The sequence below is a fragment of the Panthera pardus genome, unplaced genomic scaffold (genome assembly GCF_024362965.1).
Source record: "Panthera pardus isolate Hobbes unplaced genomic scaffold, ASM2436296v1 HiC_scaffold_17, whole genome shotgun sequence".
Classification (NCBI taxonomy): Eukaryota; Metazoa; Chordata; class Mammalia; order Carnivora; family Felidae; genus Panthera; species Panthera pardus.
In genome coordinates this window covers 148,248,861-148,268,860 of record NW_026526732.1, presented here as the reverse complement: position 1 = coordinate 148,268,860, position 20,000 = coordinate 148,248,861, and the positions used below count along the sequence as shown (strand labels likewise).

General features: G+C 45.1%; 1 protein-coding gene across 2 annotated transcripts; it reads right to left on the bottom strand.

Moving 5' to 3' along the window:
* Positions 1-7,462: 7,462 nt before the first annotated feature.
* Positions 7,463-18,610, bottom strand: TAP2 (transporter 2, ATP binding cassette subfamily B member). Of its 2 annotated transcripts, none has more exons than XM_019456700.2 (12): positions 18,281-18,426; positions 17,304-17,801; positions 17,100-17,214; positions 15,435-15,565; positions 14,931-15,136; positions 11,943-12,140; positions 11,333-11,461; positions 9,773-9,961; positions 9,449-9,622; positions 8,877-9,036; positions 8,381-8,517; positions 7,463-8,034 (listed from the first exon to the last, which is right to left on the bottom strand). In XM_019456700.2, exons 2-12 carry the CDS (start codon positions 17,791-17,793, stop codon positions 7,855-7,857), a joined length of 2,109 nt encoding a protein of 702 aa, XP_019312245.2. In that variant the 5' UTR covers positions 17,794-17,801; positions 18,281-18,426; the 3' UTR covers positions 7,463-7,854. The 2 variants fall into 2 exon arrangements, with proteins under 2 accessions (XP_019312245.2, XP_019312244.2); XM_019456699.2 differs by lacking the exon at positions 18,281-18,426 and adding an exon at positions 18,441-18,610 and having other exon boundaries at positions 7,464-8,034.
* Positions 18,611-20,000: the final 1,390 nt, after the last annotated feature.

Sequence of the window (20,000 nt, the reverse complement as noted above, 5' to 3'; positions counted from 1 at the left end):
TGTATCTTATTGCATGTCTTGATTTTAACCCTTTCATGTCTTTAGGTTTTCTTTGTGATTAATGAGAAGAGCATATAACTGGATTTTGTGGTCCCCTTTCCCACAGTTTCACTTTTTGCAGTTTCAGTGACTGCCCATAAGTCAATGATCCTCCCTCTGGCATCAGGTCAGAAGGTCAGCCTAATGCTAGGTCACAATGCCTACATCACTTGCCTCACTTCATCTCATCACATAGTCCTTTTATCATTTCACATCATCACAAGGTGAAGAAGGGTGAGTACAATACAATATTTTGAAGGAGACAATACAAAACTTTTATTACAGCATATTGTTACATTTGTTCTATTTTATTGTTAATTTTTGTTGTTAATCTCTTACTATGCCTAATTTATAAATTAAACTTTACCAAGGTATGCATGTATAGGAAAAACAAACTATACATAGAGTTCAGTTGCTATCTGTGGTTTCAGGCATCCACTGGGGGGGTCTTAGAATGTATCCCCCTTAGATAAAGACAACTGTATTATTTACCCAATCTGAAAACCTTTTTCTTTTAACTCCATATTCAAGCTGTTTACATTTACTGGGATTATTAAATTATCTGAATTTGTTTCTACTATTATTGTGTTTTCTATTTTGTTATGTTCTTTCTTTGCTTCCTTTTTTTTCTCCTTTCATCATTCATATTAAATTGATTACATTTTAAAGTATTCTCTAATTTCCTCCTACTGGCATAAGATTTTTAATCTAATTTTAATTTTAATTAATTTTTAATCTAATTTTAATTTCCTCCTACTGGCTCCATTGGATGAACATCCTACTTTGGCTTGGGTCATGATCTTGTGGTTCTTGAGTTTGAGCCCCACATTGGGCTCACTGTGGTCACCCTGTCAGCACAGAGCCAGCTTCAGATCCTCTTTTCCCCTCTCTCTCTGCCCCTCCCCTGCTCACATCATCTCTCCCAAAAACTAAATAAAACATTTTTTTAAATAAAAATAAATAAAGAAGAATTTTAAATTCTAATTGTATTAGTTAAGAGTTACTCCTACATTTTTAACATGGCTACCTAAATTGGCAATATCCAAAGTTAATCTCTACCCTCCTTCCAAATAAGACAAAGGCTTTACAATGTTTTACTTTATCTGCCTCATTCTCATGTTGTGATTGTTCCATCATTTTCTTACACTTAATAGTCATATCTGTTAGTGATTTTTATAGTTATAGTCATTTTTCTTTCCTTATTCTGATTTACCAATACTTTTTTAAATTTATTTATTTTGAGAGAGAGTAACCATGAGTGAGTGAGGGGCAGAGAGAGAGGGTGAGAGAGAATCCCAAGCAGACTCCACACTGTCAGCGCAGAGCCCAACATGGGGCTCAAATTCATGAATCGTGAGATCATGACCTGAGCCGAGATCAAGAGTCAGACACTTAACCAACTGAGCCACCCAGCCACCCCTAATTTACCAATATTTTACACAGATGTTTTGCTGCTGTTGTTTTGTGTGTGTGTGTGTGTGTGTGTGTGTGTGTGTGTGTTTCTCATCTTTGTGTCCCAGTTCTTCTTGCTGAATTTAGAATCCTTCTTATGTAAGTAGAAATAAAAACAAATGACAATACCATTTAATATCATTTTTTATCCATAAGATTGAAGAAATCTAAAAAATTAACAACACTTGGGATACCTGGGTGGCTCAGTTGGTAAAGCACCAGACTCTTGGTTTCAGCTCAAGTCATGACCTCACAGTTTCATGAGTTCAAGACCCACATCAGGCTCTACACTGATGGTGTGGAGCCTGCTTGGGATTCTCTCTGCCCCCCACCCCCGACTCATGCTGTCTCTGTCTCTCTCAAAATAAATAAATAAACTTAAAAAACATTTTTAAATTAACACTTTGTGTTGGTGAGGAAACAGATGAATTCATATATTGATGATGGAACTGTGCATGAATATAAACTATATGAAGGCAATTTTGCAACAAGTATCAATATTAGTAATATATATACACTTGGACTCAGCAACTCCCCCTTTAGAATTTTATCCTACTGATATTCTTGCACATGTGTATTAATATGTCTATGTAAGGCATTGTTTATAAAACCAAAGACTTCCAATAACCTATAGGAGAAAACGGGCTAAATGAAATATGGTACTTCCATAAAACAGAATACTATATAGACGTATGTTTCTAAGTGTAAAAAATAATGTTCACAACAGTGGGTCTAAGGACCTGCTCTTTGTAAAAAATAGGGAACAAGAACATATACACATATTTGCTTAAATTTTCATAAAATTTCCCTGGAAGGACAATCATAAAGCTTGGAACATGGATTGTGCATGCAAGGGGTCTTGGTGAACCATGAGAAGGATGGGAGTGAGAGTTGCCTTTGTATACCTTTTTGTGGCTTTTGAATTTTAAATCACATTAATATAAAGGCCTATTCAAATAAATTGTATCTTTAAAAAAGGAAATAGTAAGAAGGTAAGCAGATAGAGGGAGTATAGGCAACTCTTTCAAGGAGTTTTGTAGTAAAGCTGGGCAGAGTCCATCTTTTCCAAAGCTTTGTGATGCAGGCAAGTTAGTAAATGTGTCTAAACCTCCATTTTCTCATTCTTAGAATTGATATAGTAATATCACATAGGATTATCCTGAAGATAAAGTAAGATGATACATGTCAGGCACGTAGTATAGCACTAGAACGATTATTGACATTAAAATTCTTACAACTTGTTGGGGCACCTGGGTGGCTCAGTCAGTTAAGTGTCTGACTTTGGCTCTGGTCATGATCTCATGGTTTGTGAGTTCGAGCCCCGCGCTGGGCTCTGTGCCAACAGCTCGGAGCCTGGAGCCTGCTTCGAATTCTGTGTCTCCTTCTCTCTCTGCCCCTCCCCAACTTGTGCTCTCTCTATGTCTCTCAAAAAATAAAGAAATGTAAAATAAAATAAATTTAAATTATTACAACTTTTAAGTCCATAAAACTCTAGTTTCAAAACCGAGTATTTCCTAGGACCACCAGATGGGCATCAGACTCAATAAGATGGGTGCTTTTTTACTCACTCAGCACCAAAAACTGGGAAGATCTTTGTTTTCCCTATACCCCAGTCTTTTCCCCAAAATTCTGACAACCCCACTCTTCCTCCTCTTGAATCACAACTGCACTGTGGACTGTAAGTTGGTTACCCTATTGGGCTGGGGCATAAAGGACTTGAAATTCAACTCCATTTCCACACAGGGCAAAGCAGATGGAATGGGAGGTTTTCTGGGGGCTCCAAAAAAAATCTATGAGAGTTTCCTAAGGTCTCCCTTCTTCCTTTGGAAAGATTAAAATATGACTGAATGGAAAAGATGCTGAAGGTAAGTGACAAGATGGGGAAGTTAAGGGGCCAGAAGATCAAATGGCATTGGAGGGTAGGTGGGGTGAATGAAAAGAATTAGAACTTGGGCAATCCCTATCAAAATAACACCAGCATTCTTCACAGAGCTAGAACAAACAATCCTATAATTTGTATGGAACCAGAAAAGACCCCGAATAGCCAAAGAAATCTTGAAAAAGAAAACCAAGGGGTGCCTGGATGGCTCAGTCAGTTAAGTCAGTTCTGGCTTCAGCTCAGGTCATGATCTCACAGGTCGTGGGGTCGAGCCCTGCATCAGGCTCCGTGCTGACAGCTCAGAGCCTGGAGCCTGCTTCAGATTCTGTGTCTCCCTCTCTCTCTGCCCCTTCCCCATTGGTGATACCTCTCTCTCTCTCTCTCTCTCTCTCTCTCTCTCTCTCTCTCTCTCTCAAAAATAAATTAAAGAAAAAGAAAACTGAAGCTGAAGGCATCACAATCCTGGGCTTCAAGATGTATTACAAAGCTATAATCATCAAGACAGTATGGTACTAGCACAAAAACACACCCTCAAACCAATGGAACAGAATAAAGAACCCAGAAATGAACCCACAAATGCATGGCCAACTAATCTTTGACAAAGCACGAAAGAATATCCAATGGAAAAAAAAGACAGTCTCTTCAGCAAATGGTGCTGGGAAAACTGGACAGCGACATGCAGAAAAATGAACCTGGACCACTTTCTTACACCAAACACAACAATAAACTCAAAATGGATGAAAGACCTAAACATAAGACAGGAAGCCATCAAAATCCTAGAGGAGAAAACAGGCAAAAACCTCTTTGACCTCAGCTGCTGCACAGCAAAGGAAACAATCAGCAAAACTAAAAGGCAACCAACAGAATGGGAAAGGATAATTGCAAATGACATATTGGATAAAGAGTTAGTATCCAAAATCTATAAAGAACTTATCAGACTCAACACCCAAAAAACAAATAATCCAGTGAAGAAATGGACAAAAGACATGAATAGACACTTCTCCAAAGAAGACATCCAGAGAGATGGCCAACCGACACATGAAAAAATGCTCAACATCACTCATCATCAGGAAAATACAAATCAAAACCACAATGAGATACCACTTCACACCAGTCAGAATGGTTAAAATTAACAACTCAGGCAACAGCAGATGTGGAGAAAGAGGATCTCTTTGGCACTGCTGGTGGCAATGCCAACTGGTGCAGCCACTCTGGAAAACAGTATGGAGGTTCCTCAAAAAATTTAAAATAGAACTACCCAGCAATTGCACTACTAGGTATTTATTCAAGGGATACAGGTGTGCTGTTTCAAAGGGGCACATGCACCCCAATGTTTATAGCAGTGCTATCAACAATAGCCAAAGTATGGAAAGAACCCAAATGTCCATCAACGGATGAATGGATATATTCATTTATGTGGTATATATATACAATGGAGTATTACTCGGCAATCAAAAAGAATGAAATCTTGCCATTTGCAACTACATGGATCTGGAGGGTATTATGCTAAGAGAAATTAGCTAGTCAGAGAAAGACAAATATCATATGACTTCACTCATATGAGGAATTTAAAATACAAAACAGATGAACATAAAGGAAGAGAAGCAAAAAATAATAGAAAAACAGGGAGGGGGGCAAAACATAAGAGACTCTTAAATATAGAGAACAAACAGAGGGTTGCTGGAGGGACTGTGGGAGGGGAGATGGGCTAAATGGGTAAGGGGCATTAAGGAATCTACTTCTGAAATCATTGTTGCACTATATGCTAACTAATTTGGATATAAATTAAAAAGTAATTAATTAATTAATTTTAAAAAAGAATTAGAACTCAGGAACAAACCAGAATTAATATCTGTGGTTACCAAACAGACCACACTTGTAGGCATTTGCCTAAGGTCCACACTTTCACCACCAGGGAACATTTTCAGAACGTGTCCCTGACATCAGGTCTACCTGGGAGTTTCCTTGAGATAGCCATCTTTCAAGATATCCTAAGATCCTAAGGTCTGCTACAACTTTCTGACCTGCCCATCTGGATGCCTGAGTTTTCTTCCCAGCTCAATCACTGACTAGCCGTGTGATTTCAGGCTGGTTTCCCTTTCTTTAAAATAAGATTTGACTGCTAGTTATTTTTAAGATGACTTCCAGGCTTAAAGTATTAGGAATATATGGGTGTCATTATAGTGAAGATATCAAAGAATTTTAACAGATTATCTTCTTCCAGAGGGCTACAGTTTCCATAAGGTTGAGAGATACAGGAATTATTATTCCTATTGTATAACTAGAGGAAGGAAGGAATCGGGCCAGATTTCTCTCCCTCCAAACAGGTATTTCATGCTCAGTGATAGTCAAGACATAAACAGCAGAATGAAGCAAAGGCTTATCTGCATGAGAAGCTACCTACTTTCACCCCACCCTGTTCTTAACAGTTGCCAGGTAAAAAAAAAAAAAAAAAAAAAAAAAAAAATCCAGAACAGCAGACATGCTGGCTAGTTCATTGCTTGAACTGGAAAGTACCTGCTGTTTCTGGAAATGTGAAAGTTTCTCTTTCCTAGAATAGGAACCTTCAAAGGTAAGGCCTTCCCAAAAGGCAGTAATGTACATGGCTTTGAATCTTCAGTGCTTGGCGTGTGTAGGGAGAACTGAGATTTATTCATTTGTGCAACAGACATTTGCTCATTGTCTACTATGAATGGAGCCCTGTGCCAGGTAGTCAATAGGAAGCTTAATAAGAAAAACAGCCTTCCATCCAGGAGTTCATGGTCTAGTGGAAGAACAAAGTGGTGGGAGGATACAGAGTTCAATAAAAGCTGTGAAAAAGGCAAGCTCTGGAGCAACAAAAGTACTTTCTCCAGACTAAGGAGATAAGGAAAGTCTTCCTAGACCCGACCGCTGAGTTAAATCTTGAAGAACTTGGGATAAATTGGGAGGGTGGTTCAGGGAATGGGAAGAACACACCATATGCAAAGGCACAAAGAACTTAGGAGGGCAGGAAGTTAGCTGTGGCTGAGGCTTAACACAACAGGAAAGGGGGCTACAAATGGGCTGGACCACCTTGCATACTCTGAGGAAGATCTGAGCAGAAAAGAATGAAGATCACTTGAAGGACTTCACAGAAGTGACATCACCCTATGTGTCTGCTAGGAAAACAATGACTTCGTGAATAATGGCTGGAGGAGATGAACCAATGGTGTGGAAACTTCTTTGGAGATGAGATCATGTAAGACTAAATGAAAGTTGTTTGTTTTAGTTTTTATTTATTTATTTATTTATTTCTTTTGAGAGAGGACAGAGAGAGCTTAAACTGGAGAGGGACAGAAAGGAAGAATCCCAAGCAGGCTCCACACTGTCAGCGCAGAGCCTGATGCTGGGCTCGAACCCACGAAACCATGAGATCATGACCTGAGCCGAAATTAAGAGTCGGATGCTCAGCTGACTGAGCCATCCAGATGCCCCTAAGACTAAATACAAGTTATAATAACAACGGGACTAGAGAGAGAGTGGATTCAGAGCCATTTACCTGATCTGATTATGAATTCAAGATTATGAACACAAGATATAATATAATTTGTTGGTTGAGATTGTGGACTCAGAGGTCAGGCCTGGATTCAACTCCAACTCCACCACTGTATAACCTTGGAAGTTATTCAATCTCTTTGAGACTGTTTCCTCATCTGTAAGATGGGGATAATAACAACCAATCTCATAGGGTTGAGAGGAAAAGGACTAAATATGATAATACCTGAAAAACATTTAGCATAGTTCTTATTCATATTAAAACTCTAATAAATGGTAGATATTATCAAATGTCTTATTAACACTGTTAATTAGGGAACTGTGCTCTACTCCCACCCCATACTCTACAGACATCAGTGAGAATGGGGAAAGATACAGAGAGGCAACCTGGTGAATATTTATGTAATATTGGCTAATATTTATCTGAAAGAACAGATAAGACACTGATAGGATAGCTGGCAAAGTAGTAGCTATAGTTACCTCTGGAAAGTGAAACAAGGGTTAGTTTTACGAATATGTGCCATTTACGTAATAAGAAAACAATTTTTTTGTAATTTGACTTTATTTTTTATTTTTTAAAATTTACATCCAAATTAGTATATGGTGAAGCAATGATTTCAGGAGTAGATTCCTTAATGCTCCTTTACCCATTTAGCCCATCCCCCCTCCCGCAACCCCTCCAGCAACCCTCAGTTTGTTCTCCATATTTATGAGTCTCTTTTAATAAGAAAACAATTTTTAAATAGATGTATTATATCACAATACACGACTCAGCACCAGGGAAATGGTCACAGATAACACCCCCCCACCCACTGCCAGCCGCAATAAGAGCACACGTGGTCCAAACTTCCAGCATGCCTCCCAGACTCCAGGAATGACTACCCAGAGACACGAGCCCAGGGAAACTGAAAGCACGAGCTGCTCTGGGTCACGGAGGTGGCCATGAGAGGGCTTGGTGTCCTGGGGCCTCAGTCCTCCAGTTGTGTCTGCAGCAGACGGGAATAGAGGTCCTGCCCCTCGGCGAGCTGAGTGTGCTCCAGCAGCTCTCCCTGCCTGAGCACCAGGATCTGGTCCGCACTCTGCACCGTCTGCAGCCTGTGCGCGATCACCAGCACCGTTCGGTCCCCGCGGGATCTCCAGTCCTGCAGCTGAAGGGGGAGGGTCACAACACCTCAGAAAGGTAAGAACGGGGTGGGCACCACGTCCCCAGTGGGCACCATCTCTTGTGGCACAGGGTGAAGAAAGCATGAAAGACCAGAAAGTTGGAATGAGTGCAAGATAAACTGCCCTTCCCGCTCAGCTGTCCCACTGCAGGAGGCGGATAGAAAAGGGAGCTGTGGAGAAAGAGGGGGTGTTCCCACACCCGGAATTCTCCATTCCATTCCCCACCCCCTGAAAAGGCACAGAGACTCATCCGCCCAATTCTGCATAGACTGGTCCTTCAAACGTGCCTCCTCAGGTCCCACTGTCCTGCCCTCCCACACCAGTACTTACAGACTGCTCACACTGGACGTCCAGGGCACTGGTGGCTTCATCCAGGATGAGGACTTGTGGGTCCCGCACAAGGGCCCGGGCGATGGCCAGACATTGTTTCTGTCCCACAGCCAACTGATTCCCTTTCTCCCCTACATCTGAAGAAATGGAGAAATACCCTTCTTCAGACACCAGTGGCCACAACAACATCCTCCTCAGGAGCAGGGGCAAGTGTACAACTGGTATTTCCCCTCGCACGCATCAGGGGGTATGAGAGCCGGTGTGAGGACCTGTGGGGGCTGCCCTCACAGAGGGAGCACGCTTCATAGAGGGAGCACTACTCCCACCGGCTGTTGGGAACAAAGATTCCCGGACAGGACGGGCAACTAAAGAACTCCTGGTGTTGGGGAAGGAGAAGTCGGAGCCAAGCAAAGGGCAAGGAAACACCAGACATGGACTTGCGGGGACACAACCCACACCCCCAAGAATCTCCAGTTTCTCTTCTGACCGAAGGTACCTGAATCCAGTCCATGCTCCATCTCCTGTATGAACCTGTCTGCACCGGCACCGCGGACAGCAGCCATCACCTTCTCATCACCGCAGCTCTTCAGCCCATAAGCAATGTTGTCCCTCACAGAACCCGAGAACAGCACAGGCTCCTGCCCAACCGAAGCCACCTGTGCAGAGGCAATGGGCGCAGAGGGCTGTGCGTAAACCCCCATGGCAGGGATCATCCTTACCTCCTCGTCTGCCTCCCTCAGAATGGACTCTTCATGGGGCACCTGGGTGGCTGTCGGTTAAGCATCTGACTCTTGATTTCAGCTCAGATCATGATCTCACAGTTCATAAGATCGAAGCCCGAGTTGGGCTCCACGTGACAACATGGAGCCTGCTTGGAATTCTCTCTCTCTCCTTCTCTCTGCCCTGCCCCCATTCACACACACACACTTGCTCTCTCTCCAAATAAATGAACTTAAAAAAGAAAAAAAACAACGGGCTCCTTGTGTTTCTTCCACGGATCTCCCATGCTGTCTGCACATGGTTCTTCCCTCCTATCTTCTCCCAACCCTCTTCTTCCTCCCCACCCACCTGCTGGTGCAGATAGCAGTGTTCATACTGGGAGACGGGCCTCCCGTCCAGCAGCACCTGCCCTTTAGTGGGCTGATACAGATTCTGCAGCAGGGCAGCCACGGTGCTCTTCCCAGACCCATTGGGTCCCACCAGTGCAGTCATCTGACCAGGATGTAGGGTGAACGTCAGCCCCTAGAAAAGTCAGGAAACAGTTAGAGGCTTGCCTCCAGACCCTCCCCTTCTCTTTCTATCAGAGGTAAGATCAACTTCTGAGAGGCAAATGGTCTACAGGCCTCACCCCCTGGGAGCGAGGGGTCCAGGTTCCCTCCCCCTTTCAGACACCTTGAGCACAGGCTGGTCAGGGCAATTGGGATATGCAAAAGAGACATCTTGGAATTCCACAAGCCCCTGCAGAGTGGAAGGCGCCAGCGTCCCCAAAGGAGGCATATTTGGCTCTCGGTCCAGGTATTGGAAAACTTTCTCAGCAGCCCCTATGTTGCAGACCATATCTCCACACATGTATACCAGGGCCTGGAAAACAGAAAGGGAGGGGTCAGCTAATCAAACGTAGCTTCCCCAGACGCCAAATCCCCAGCTCCTCACACACTCCCCTGCGACACCCTGGCCAAGTCTCTCCTCCCCTCATCCAAAAAGGATCCCCTAGGGATACCTGGGTGGCTCAGTGTGTTAAGCGTCTTCAGCTCAAGTCATGATCTCACGATTCGTGAATTCGAGCCCCGCGTCAGGCTCTGTGCTGACAGCTCAGAGCCTGGAGCCTGCTTCAGACTCCGTGTCTCCCTCTCTCTGCCCCTCCCCTGTTCACGTTCTGTCTCTCTCTTTCTCTCTCAAAAATGAATAAACTTAAAAATTTTTTTTTAAAAAGGATTCCCTACCTTCAAATGTATAATTTAGATGGAATTTAAAGGCAACCCAAAACCCCACTTCTGCCAATTCACAACGTAAAGGATGGAGAGGTCCACACCCCTCCCATATGGCACTATTTCTATCCCCAGACCCTTCCTATCACTGTTCCGTATCATTTGGGCACACTCTGCCTTGTCTAACTAGATAGATAGGGAGCTCCTGAAAAGCAGGCACGGTGCCCACCTCATCTTTACAGCCACCAGGGTACCTAGCCCAATTCTCCATACATGTAAGATGTTTCACAAACATCTAGGAAAATTATACAATAAAGATCAAGACCAAGTAACTAATTATTTTTTGAAAACCAGTAAATATTGGGAAAGAACTAAATGCTATTTTGCCTTTCCTACTCAACCTGTACCACTGGGTAACCAAAGAGCAGATGAGGGGAAGTCTCCCTGCATAGGCAAGTAAATGGAGGAAGGGGAATGTGTCCCTGTTTTGCAAATCCTAATAATTCAAGGGGTCTAGGCACTGAGCATTCATGGCTGACGCCCCCACACATATACACAAGAGAGAGATAAATGGAGTACATACACATATGTTACCTGTATGAAACCACTGTAGTGCATGAATTTGAAGAATTACTGTGACTTTTTTTTTTTTTTTTTTTGGTGTGATGAGGGCTTTGTGGCCAGATTTTGTAAATATAGAGATATTTAGAGATATGTACTAAAGCATTTACAGATAAAACTATATCTTCAATTTGCCTCAAAATAATATGGGTGGGGGTACAGAGGAGACAGACTGGCCATGAGTTGAGAATTTTAAAGTAGGTGATGGGTACATGCAGATTCATTACAGTTTATCTTTTTTTTTTTTTTTTTGCATATGTTTGAAATTCTCCATAACACAATGAGTTGGGGGTTGTTTTGTTTTGTTTTGTATTTTTAAGGGCAGCAGATAAAGCCGAAGGCCCAGAGGCCAGAGAGGAAAGAAAACAGGGGGACAAACAGTATACACAGGTTCCTGACTCACATGCACATGCTTGGCCGCCACCTCCTGGTAGAGCAGAAAGGAGAGCAGTGCACCCTGGGTGAGGTCCCCAGCCAGAATCTGCTGCAGTCCACGGTACAGCATCAGTGCCTGCATTCCCAAACTCAGCATCTGGAAGGTGAAAAGAAAGGCACTGAGAGGGGCACCTCAGTGGCTCAGTCCGTTAAGTGTCAGATTCTTGATTTTGGCTCAGGTCATGATCTCGCGGTTTGTAAGTTCGAGCCTCGCATTGGGCTCCATGCTGACAGTGCAGAGCCTGCTTGGGATGTTCTCTCTCTGCCCTTCCCCTGCTCCCTGATCATGCGCTCTCTCTCTCTTCTTTCTCTCTCTCTCTCTCTCTCTCTCAAAATAAATAAACTTAAAAAAAGAGAAAGGCACTGAGAAAGAGTCCACATTCTTTGCCCTCCCCACTCCTACCACATTGAACAGCAGAGACCCCAGGATGAGCTGGAAGTTTCCCATTGCTTTCCTTGCCCCTACCTAGGTCCTACCCCCCACCCCCCACCTTTCCTCACTCCCCCACACCCCCAGCCCCCTTGACCCCCACCCCCCTCACTTCTCCCCTCCATCCCCTGCCATGCAGCCTTCTCACCCTCCGAAAGAGCCCATAGAGGGTACGTTCCAGGTCTCGTTGCCACCACAGCTGCCGGCATCGCTCCAGGGCCTCCTTATAGAGACAGATCTCCAGATCCTCGGCCCCAAAACTGCGCACAGTCTGCAGCCCTCCAACTGCCTCCCGCACCACCTGCCCTGCTTTTGCCACTGCGTTCTGGATCTCCCAGAGCACTGCCTGGAAAAGGAGGGCAGGGGATATGAGGGGCTGACTTGGGAGAAGATAGGACACCCCCAGGTCTCATTCCTGCCCTTGGGATGCTCTGCTGATCTACCTAAAAATATCAAACTGTCCTCTTTCACTCTTCTTCCATTTCTTTCCAGAAGGACTAATGAGAGTAGAGAGGGAGGGAACAAAATATTACCAAGCTCTCAGTGCTAGGTAATGTGGGAGATACAGGCTATTTGTGTTCCTTCATTTAAGGTAATTCACACCAGTTTCAGTGTCTGAATGAAGAAAGAAGGGGTAGTTTTCCTAAAGGGCCACAGCTAGTTAACAAAAGGTGGGGATGTAACTCAAAATGGATCAAAAACCTAAACCACAGCTAAAACCATAAAACTCTTAGAAGAAAACATAGGGGCAAATCTTCAGGACACTAGATTTGGCGATGATTGCTTGCCTATGACACTTAAAGCACAAGCAACAAAAGGAAAAACAGATAAGTTGGTCTTCATCAAAATTAAAAACTTTCATGTATCAGAGGACTCCATCAACAGAGAGAAAAGGAAACCCACAGAATGGGACAAAACATTTCCAAATTATGTATCTGATAAGGGGCTAATCTCCAGAATACTGAAAGAACTCCTACGACTCAACAAGTAAAACACAATCCAATTTTTAAAATGAGCAAAGGACTTAAATAGACATTTCTCCACAAAATATATAAAAATAGCCAATAAGCACATGAAAAGATGCTCAACACCACTAATCATTAAGGAAATGCAAATCAAAACCATGGTGAGATATCACTTCATAACCATTAGGATGGCTCTTATTTTTTATTCTTTTTTTTATTTTTAATGCTTTTTATGTTATTTTTGAGACAGAGATAGAGACAGACAAAGCATGAGTGGGGGAGGGGCAGAGAGAGAGGAGGACATAGGATCCGAAGTAGGCTCCAGACTCTGAGCTGTGAGCACAGAGCCAGAGCCCGACATGGGGCTCGAACTCACGAACCATGAGATCATGACTTGAGCCAAAGTACTGAGCCAACCAGGCACCCCAGTCCTTATTTTTTTAAAAGTGGTACATATATGTATACAACAGAATTTTATTCAGCCATAAAAAAGAAGAAAATCCCACGATTTGCGACAACATGGATGGAACTTGAGGGCATTGCACTAAGTGAAATGAGCTAGACAGAGTAAGACAAATACTCTATGATGTCATTTATATGTGGAATCTAAAGAAAAAAAAATTTCACAGAAAAAGAGATCATCAGATCTGCAGTTACCAGAGACCGGAGGCAGGGGTGGCTCGGGTCATGATCTTGCGGTTTGTAGGTTCAATAAGGGATTGATTAGAGGAAGGTGGTCAAAAGGTACAAACTTCCAGTTCTATGCTAAGTACTGGGGAATGTAATAAAGAAGAAACAAACAGAAGATAACAAGTGCCGGAGTAGGATGTGGAGAAACAGAAATCTTTGGGTATTGCCAGTGGGAACGTAAAATGGTACAGGCACTGTGAAAACCAGTATGGCGGCTCTTCAAAATATTAAATACAGAGGCACCATATGATCCAGTGATTCTACTGCTGGATATATGCCCAAAAGAACTGAATGCAGAGACTCGAACAGATATCTGCACACCCATGTTCACAGCAGCATTATTCACTATAGCCAAAAGGTGGAAGCTACCCAAGTGCCCAGCAACAGATAAACAAACCGTGGTCTACGCATCAATGGATGATTAGCCTTAAAGCGGAAGAAAATTCTGACACGTTCTACCACACGAATGAACCTGGAGGACATTACAGTAAATGAAATAAGCCATCACAAAAAGACAACTACTGTATGATCCCTCCTGTATGAGATACCTAGAGTAATCAAATTCATAGAGACAGAAAGTAGAATGGTCAATGCCAGGCGCTGGGAGGAGGGGAAATGGGGAGTTATCATCTACTAGGTACCGAGTTTCAGCTCGGGAAGATGAAGAAAGTTCTGGAGATGGAGGGTGGTGATGGTTGCACAGCAATGTGGAATGCACTTAATGCCACTGAAATGGCATAATTAAAAACAGTAAAAATGGTAATTTTTACATTATATATACTTTACCACAATTTTTCTAAAAAGAGAGAAAGTGGAGCTGATATTCAGACTCAGGACTTCCTGACTCCATGTTTCTACTTTTCTCTACACTCCATCCAAATTCCCTCCTCTAATTATAAAGGGGAAAATTCTATCTAAAACCCTCTAAGACAGCACTTTTAATCTTTTGTGGGGAAGGTATGTACAGACTCCTTTGAGAATCTGATAAGAAGTTATCCTCTCCCGGGGCGCCTGGGTGGCTCAGTCGGTTGAGTGTATGACTTCGGCTCAGGTCATGATCTCAAGGGTTTATGAGATTGAGCCCCATGTTGGGCTCTCTGCTGTCAGCATGGAGCCTGCTTCTGATCCTCTGTCCCCCCTGTCTGCTCTCTGTATGCTATTTAAAAATAAGTAAAATATTTTTTAAAAATTAAAAAAAAAGTTTATCCTCTCCCCAGAAAAATGCTCCCTCTCCTTCCTGTCTCCTTCTCTCTCTCTCTCTCTCTCTCTCTCTCTCTCTCTCTTTCAAACACACACACACACACACACACACACACACACACACACGTGCGCACACACATATGCACACACACATTTATATAAAGTCCCAGGGGTCAGGGCCCTTCTGAAGCCTGTCAGAACCACTGCTCTTGGGGCTGAGAAGAGAAGACCTTTGGGAGAGCTTTCTTCTCCCCTGGGGATTCCCCAACAGCCACACATACCTGATGGCGGACATTGTACATCTTTTCACCAGCTATTACCAGAGGCATCTCGAGCAAAGAGAGGAGGGTGAGTCGAGGGGACAGGCTGATCATGAAGCAATACAGCCCCACCGTTTTGACCAGGCTTCGCAAGAGCACATTGGCATTAAAAGCAAGCCACTGGCTCAACATTTTGGTATCCGAGCTCAACCTTGAATTCAGTTCCCCTGGGGAGGACAGAGCCGGTGAGGAAATGGTGTGTAATGGAAGAGCCCCAGAGACAACCCCCCCCCCCGCCCCGACCCTCCCCATTGACACAGCCCCCTCATCCAAACACCCCCCTCAGTTGCAGAGAGACCGGTGGAAGCCACCCCACTACCCTGTCCCAAAGAGAGCACAGCAGCTCCTTGTGCGGCACAGCAGGTGGAGGCGGGAAGAGAAACTGTTTGGGGGCGGGGAGGGGTAGTGGTCACTGAGGGGCAAGAAATGTCCAGGGGAATCCCACACCTGGACTCCAGGCCCCACCTGTCTTAGTCTCCTGGAAGAAACTGAGGTCCTGGCGCAGAAGGGAGGAGAAAAGCTGCTCCCTGACCCGCACGTTGATACTGGACTGGGTGAAGGTGAAGATGCCTCCTCGGGAGCCTGCGCACAGTGAGCTGTGGGGTAGGGAGGAGAAAGGGGATGAACAGGAAAACAGATGCAGGGAAGGAGGAAATGAGTGAGGGAAGCAGAGGAGAAATCACAGAATGAAAAGAAATGCAAGGTTGGAGAAAGTGTACCACAAGAGGCAGAAGAGAAACAGAGAGGGAGACAAGGGGAGGGGCAGGAATAAACAGAGAAAGAAAAAACAGGTCATGGTGAGCTAGATATGGGAACAAAATCATAACACATACAAATCCATGAACATTTCTGGGGTTCACTCCATGCAAGACACAAGGGAAAATTGTAACAGCAATGAAGAGAAGTCATCAAGAGAAATAGCCTATGACTTGCTTTTGACCTGGCCTCCTTCGGTGCTGTCCCTCCAGCCTTCCCCTCTGTCTTGGTCTCTTTCCTCCCCACTCTGAAGTCTTTCTTCCTCGTCCCACATACTTTATTGTGGGAACCACAGCAATGAATTCCCTTGCCCTCCCATTCTCTGGAGCCCCAGAGTCATGCTGTTCCCTCATCTCTGCTGTCCCTGCTGTTGAGAATTCCTCTTAGACCAACCACTTTTCCAACAAAACTTAAAGGAAAAATGTGAAAGCACAGAAGCAAGTACTTCACAAAATATGGCTTCTAACACAAACCTAGTTACTCTGTTTAGAAGGCTGCTGGGGTCGTCAGATGTAAAATGAGGAGGGTTTGAACTCTGGAGATCACAGTGAGAATGGACAGAAAAGAGCCACAGGAAAAACACTTTGAAAGCAGAGAGTGATGGGGCTAGTGTCTGAACTTCAGAAAGCCATCAATGATACTGCTGCTTGGAGCCTAGGAAACTCATCATTTCATAAATGGGAATAAGAAGAGGAAGCCACTTTCAAGAAGACCAGGAGGGAGTATGATACATTTGGAGCTCTGGGTATGTGGAGTGTGAGATGAGAGTGGGTTATCCAATGGGAAGGACAAGGAGGCGACCGGATTATAAGATTGGGGCTGGGTGTAGAAATATGGATCCCGGAGTCACCTGCACAGATAAGCTGAGCTCGCCCAAGAGGAAAACGCTTTCTTAGAATCAAAGAACTGGGTCATGAGGAAAGACTATATTTGAGGGTCCAGAGAAGGAGAAAAATTCTCCAGAGGATATAGAGTGGATTGGGAAGTATAAAGGGAGTCTATAAAAGCTAACTGAAGAAAGAGATCAATAATAAGAGATTATTCAAATGTCAAATGCTACAAAGAAGCAAAGAGAATAGAGGACTGATTTAAAAAAAAAAAAAAAAAAAGCAGTGGCTTGACCAATAAGTACTTTTGAGTAACTGGTTTCAGCAAAGGGCAGCAAGGATGGAATGCAAATAATAATGGGCAAATATGGTAAACGAAAGAAGGAGTGAATGGGTGTGTAAACTAGAATGGTGAATAAATAAACGCAGGCATATTTTAGTTTAACTATTTTATGCTTTGCGAACAAAAGGATATGAAAACAAAGTTAGGAAATGGAGGGTACCTGTAACGATGTGGGACTACCAAATGGACCCAAACATCACCTACCTCACAACGGATATGACGCACATGGAAAAGATGGCGCTGGCAAAGGCGTCAGGCTTGAAATCCCCTCCAAGGATGTCAATGACACGACCAGTATAGTAAGGGATCCATGTCTCCCCTGAAAGAGGTGTGAAGGAGAACAGATGCATGTGCCGGCACCAAGGACCTTTGCCAACCCCCAATTCACGATGCCCTCTCCTGACTCACCCCATACGGCACCACCAAGGAAGATGAAGGCCAAAAGGAGAAAAGGCAGGTCTGGCCTGGAGAGCTTCAGCAGCTTCCACATCAAGTCTGTGTTGTTCTCCTGGCCCTGCTTCTCCTGGGCTCCTGGAGAGCTCAGCAGGGCCCACATTGCCCAGCTTAGCCCCACAGCCCCGTACTCCAACAGCAGCCAGCTCCAAGGGGCCGAAGCCACTCTGACTGGGGGAGCACTCAAGGCCCCTGGGACCAGGGCCCTCAGGGAGAGAAACAGCGGGACCACCAGGCAGAGAGGGGGCAGCAGTGTTCTCACCAATCCTAGCAGTCCTCCCACCTGTAGCAGCCACCAGAGCCCTCCGAGTCGCAGGGTCCCCTCCAGCCACAGGCCTGGAAGCCCTCGGGGAAACAGAGCCTCCAGAGTCCCCTGAAGCAGCCAGAGTAGAGCCAAGTCGGCCAGCAGCAGGAAGGCCCAGGGTCTCAGGCCACAGAAGCGCATGGTGCTATCTAGGGTGGAAGATGAGGAATTACAGAGGTGGGGTCCCAATCCTCGCCCTTAGCCTCACCATCCCGACTCTGCCCAACCCGCCCGTGGGCTTCTCATTTTACCCACCCCTACCCTGAAAGATCCCCTGGGTCCCCGGTGCCCATCAGTACGTCCCTCCTACCATACAAGGCATTCTGCCGAGCAGAGGGAGCCTCATCCTTTTTTTTTTTTTTTAATTTTTTTTTTAATGTTTGTTTATTTTTGAGAGAGAGCATGAGCGGGAGAGGGGCAGAGAGAGAGACAGACAGAATATGAAGCAGGCTCCAGGCTCTGAGCTGCCAGTACAGAGCCTGATGCGGGTCTTGAGCCCCTGGACCGCAAGATCATGACCTGAGCCTAAATCGGTCGCTTAAATGAGCCACCCAGGCGCCCCAGGAGCCTCATCCTTTAAAAAAACTTCCCGTGATCCCCGACCCCGACCCCTCCCCCCCCCCCCCACCCTTCCGCCGCAGCCGAGTTCCGAAGAGCCGCCCTGCGGTCCCCGCCCGGCTCCCTCGCACTCCCGGGGGTCCAGGGGGACGGGCAGCAGGGGGCACGGAGTGGGTGGCGGGTTGAGATGCGTCCGTTAGCGCTCCAGGCTTCCGGCCGCACGAACTCACCAGCGGCGGCTTCGGGACTGCAGTTCCGGAGGGCTTTCTGCTACGTGCTGAGCCCCGAGCTCTGAAACTCGCTCGCCCAGGCTCACCTTCGTTTCCCCCTTCTGTCTGCCCGCGACGCTCCTCGAGCTGGGGAGTCCCGGCGCCCGCCGCTTTCGCTTTCTCTTCCCCAGACCTACCCCTGGTTCCGGGCAGGGCCGCCAGCAGGGGACGCGCGACACCTGCCGACCGCGGAGCCCCAGTGTGGAGCCGAGCGAGCATTCGCCAAGCCTGGCAGTGAGCTTCCTGCCCTTAGCAACAGTTACTCTGGAACAGAACACTGTTGCAAGTGTTTTAAATTGTCATTAAGTAAAATAAAGCTATTTCAAGAGCTGAGATGTTTTGCCATTGGAGAACCACTAGATTTTCTCGCCTCAAGCTCTTACTACCTGAAGCTCTGGTCCTATTTTGAGATCTGCCTCTTCCTCCAACCAAGCCCCAGTTTTAGGGTCTGGGATCAAAACAGGGCCAGATCCTGAGCGAAAAACGCTCAGGACCTCTCCTAGATAGAAGGTTCCAGACACTTTCACCAGGGCCTACGTGGGTTTCCACTTAACCAGATTTTGAGCCAAAAGGCCCTGATTCTTCATTTTCATCTGCCCCCTCAACATGGTACCTTGAGCAGAACACTTGTTCAGATGCCTCTACATTTGCATTTCAAATTACGTTGGCAGCACCTTTGGCATATGAGGAAAATGGACTTTTTTCCTGGTGTATTTTAACAGTGATTAAGCCGTAAACAGTATTCTAAATCCCGCCTGACCCAGGGCCCATCTATGGAACATGCAGGTTTGTTTATTCCAGAAATAACTCTTCAGATTGAAACAACCTGCCAAACTCAAAATATCCCCAAAGTAAGGATCACTTGCATTCCAAACTACCCCTTTGTTACTGGGGTGTTTACCAATGAGGCACTTCTGGTTTAAAGAGGGGTGGGGGATTTGAAGTAGGGGGTTACTGAAATCACTCCAACCTTGCCATTCTGGGATTTGAAGGCTCTCTCCCTGTTGAGCAAAAGCTCCCTGTTCAGCTACTTCCTACTTTCAGGTTTGTCCTTTGACTAACTCCTTAAGAGGTGACATACCCCATGACACGCACCTCCAGCGTGACTCAAAAAATCTCCTCATGTCTGTTTCATATTTCTAACCTGCTTACTTTGTCTTCATATTCTCCTCTTCAGAGAGTCCTTTTCCTCTTCAGTCATGGTCCTGTCTTCTTATGACCCATCATGAAATGGAACCCCTAGTGTCCATCTTTGCATTCAATATCCAGTATCTCCAAAGTGTTATTTGAGGTAAATGGTACCATGTTCACAATCACCATAGACACGTGAGGTGGAAGCTTCTTCATCTGACTTCACAAAGTCAAAAACAGTTGCTCTAGTACCCTACTCCCAGACACCCAGACCATTAACAATGGACCACACAGGAGTCTTCAGGTCACGTCCCTATAAAAAAGGATCCTAACCTAAACTAAATGGCAAATAGGTGTCCACAGACAATGATTGGCCTTCCTGGGGGCATG

Coding starts and splice junctions, on each gene's coding strand:
- TAP2 (XM_019456699.2), bottom strand. CDS start 17,793: ATGCGCTTCTGTGGCCTGAGACCCTGGGCCTTCCTGCTGCTGGCCGAC. Junction 15,566..17,099: donor TGCGTCATATCCGTTGTGAG/GTAGGTGATGTT, acceptor CCTACCCCACAG/CTCACTGTGCGCAGGCTCCC. Junction 8,518..8,876: donor GGAGCATGGACTGGATTCAG/GTACCTTCGGTC, acceptor CCATTTCTTCAG/ATGTAGGGGAGAAAGGGAAT.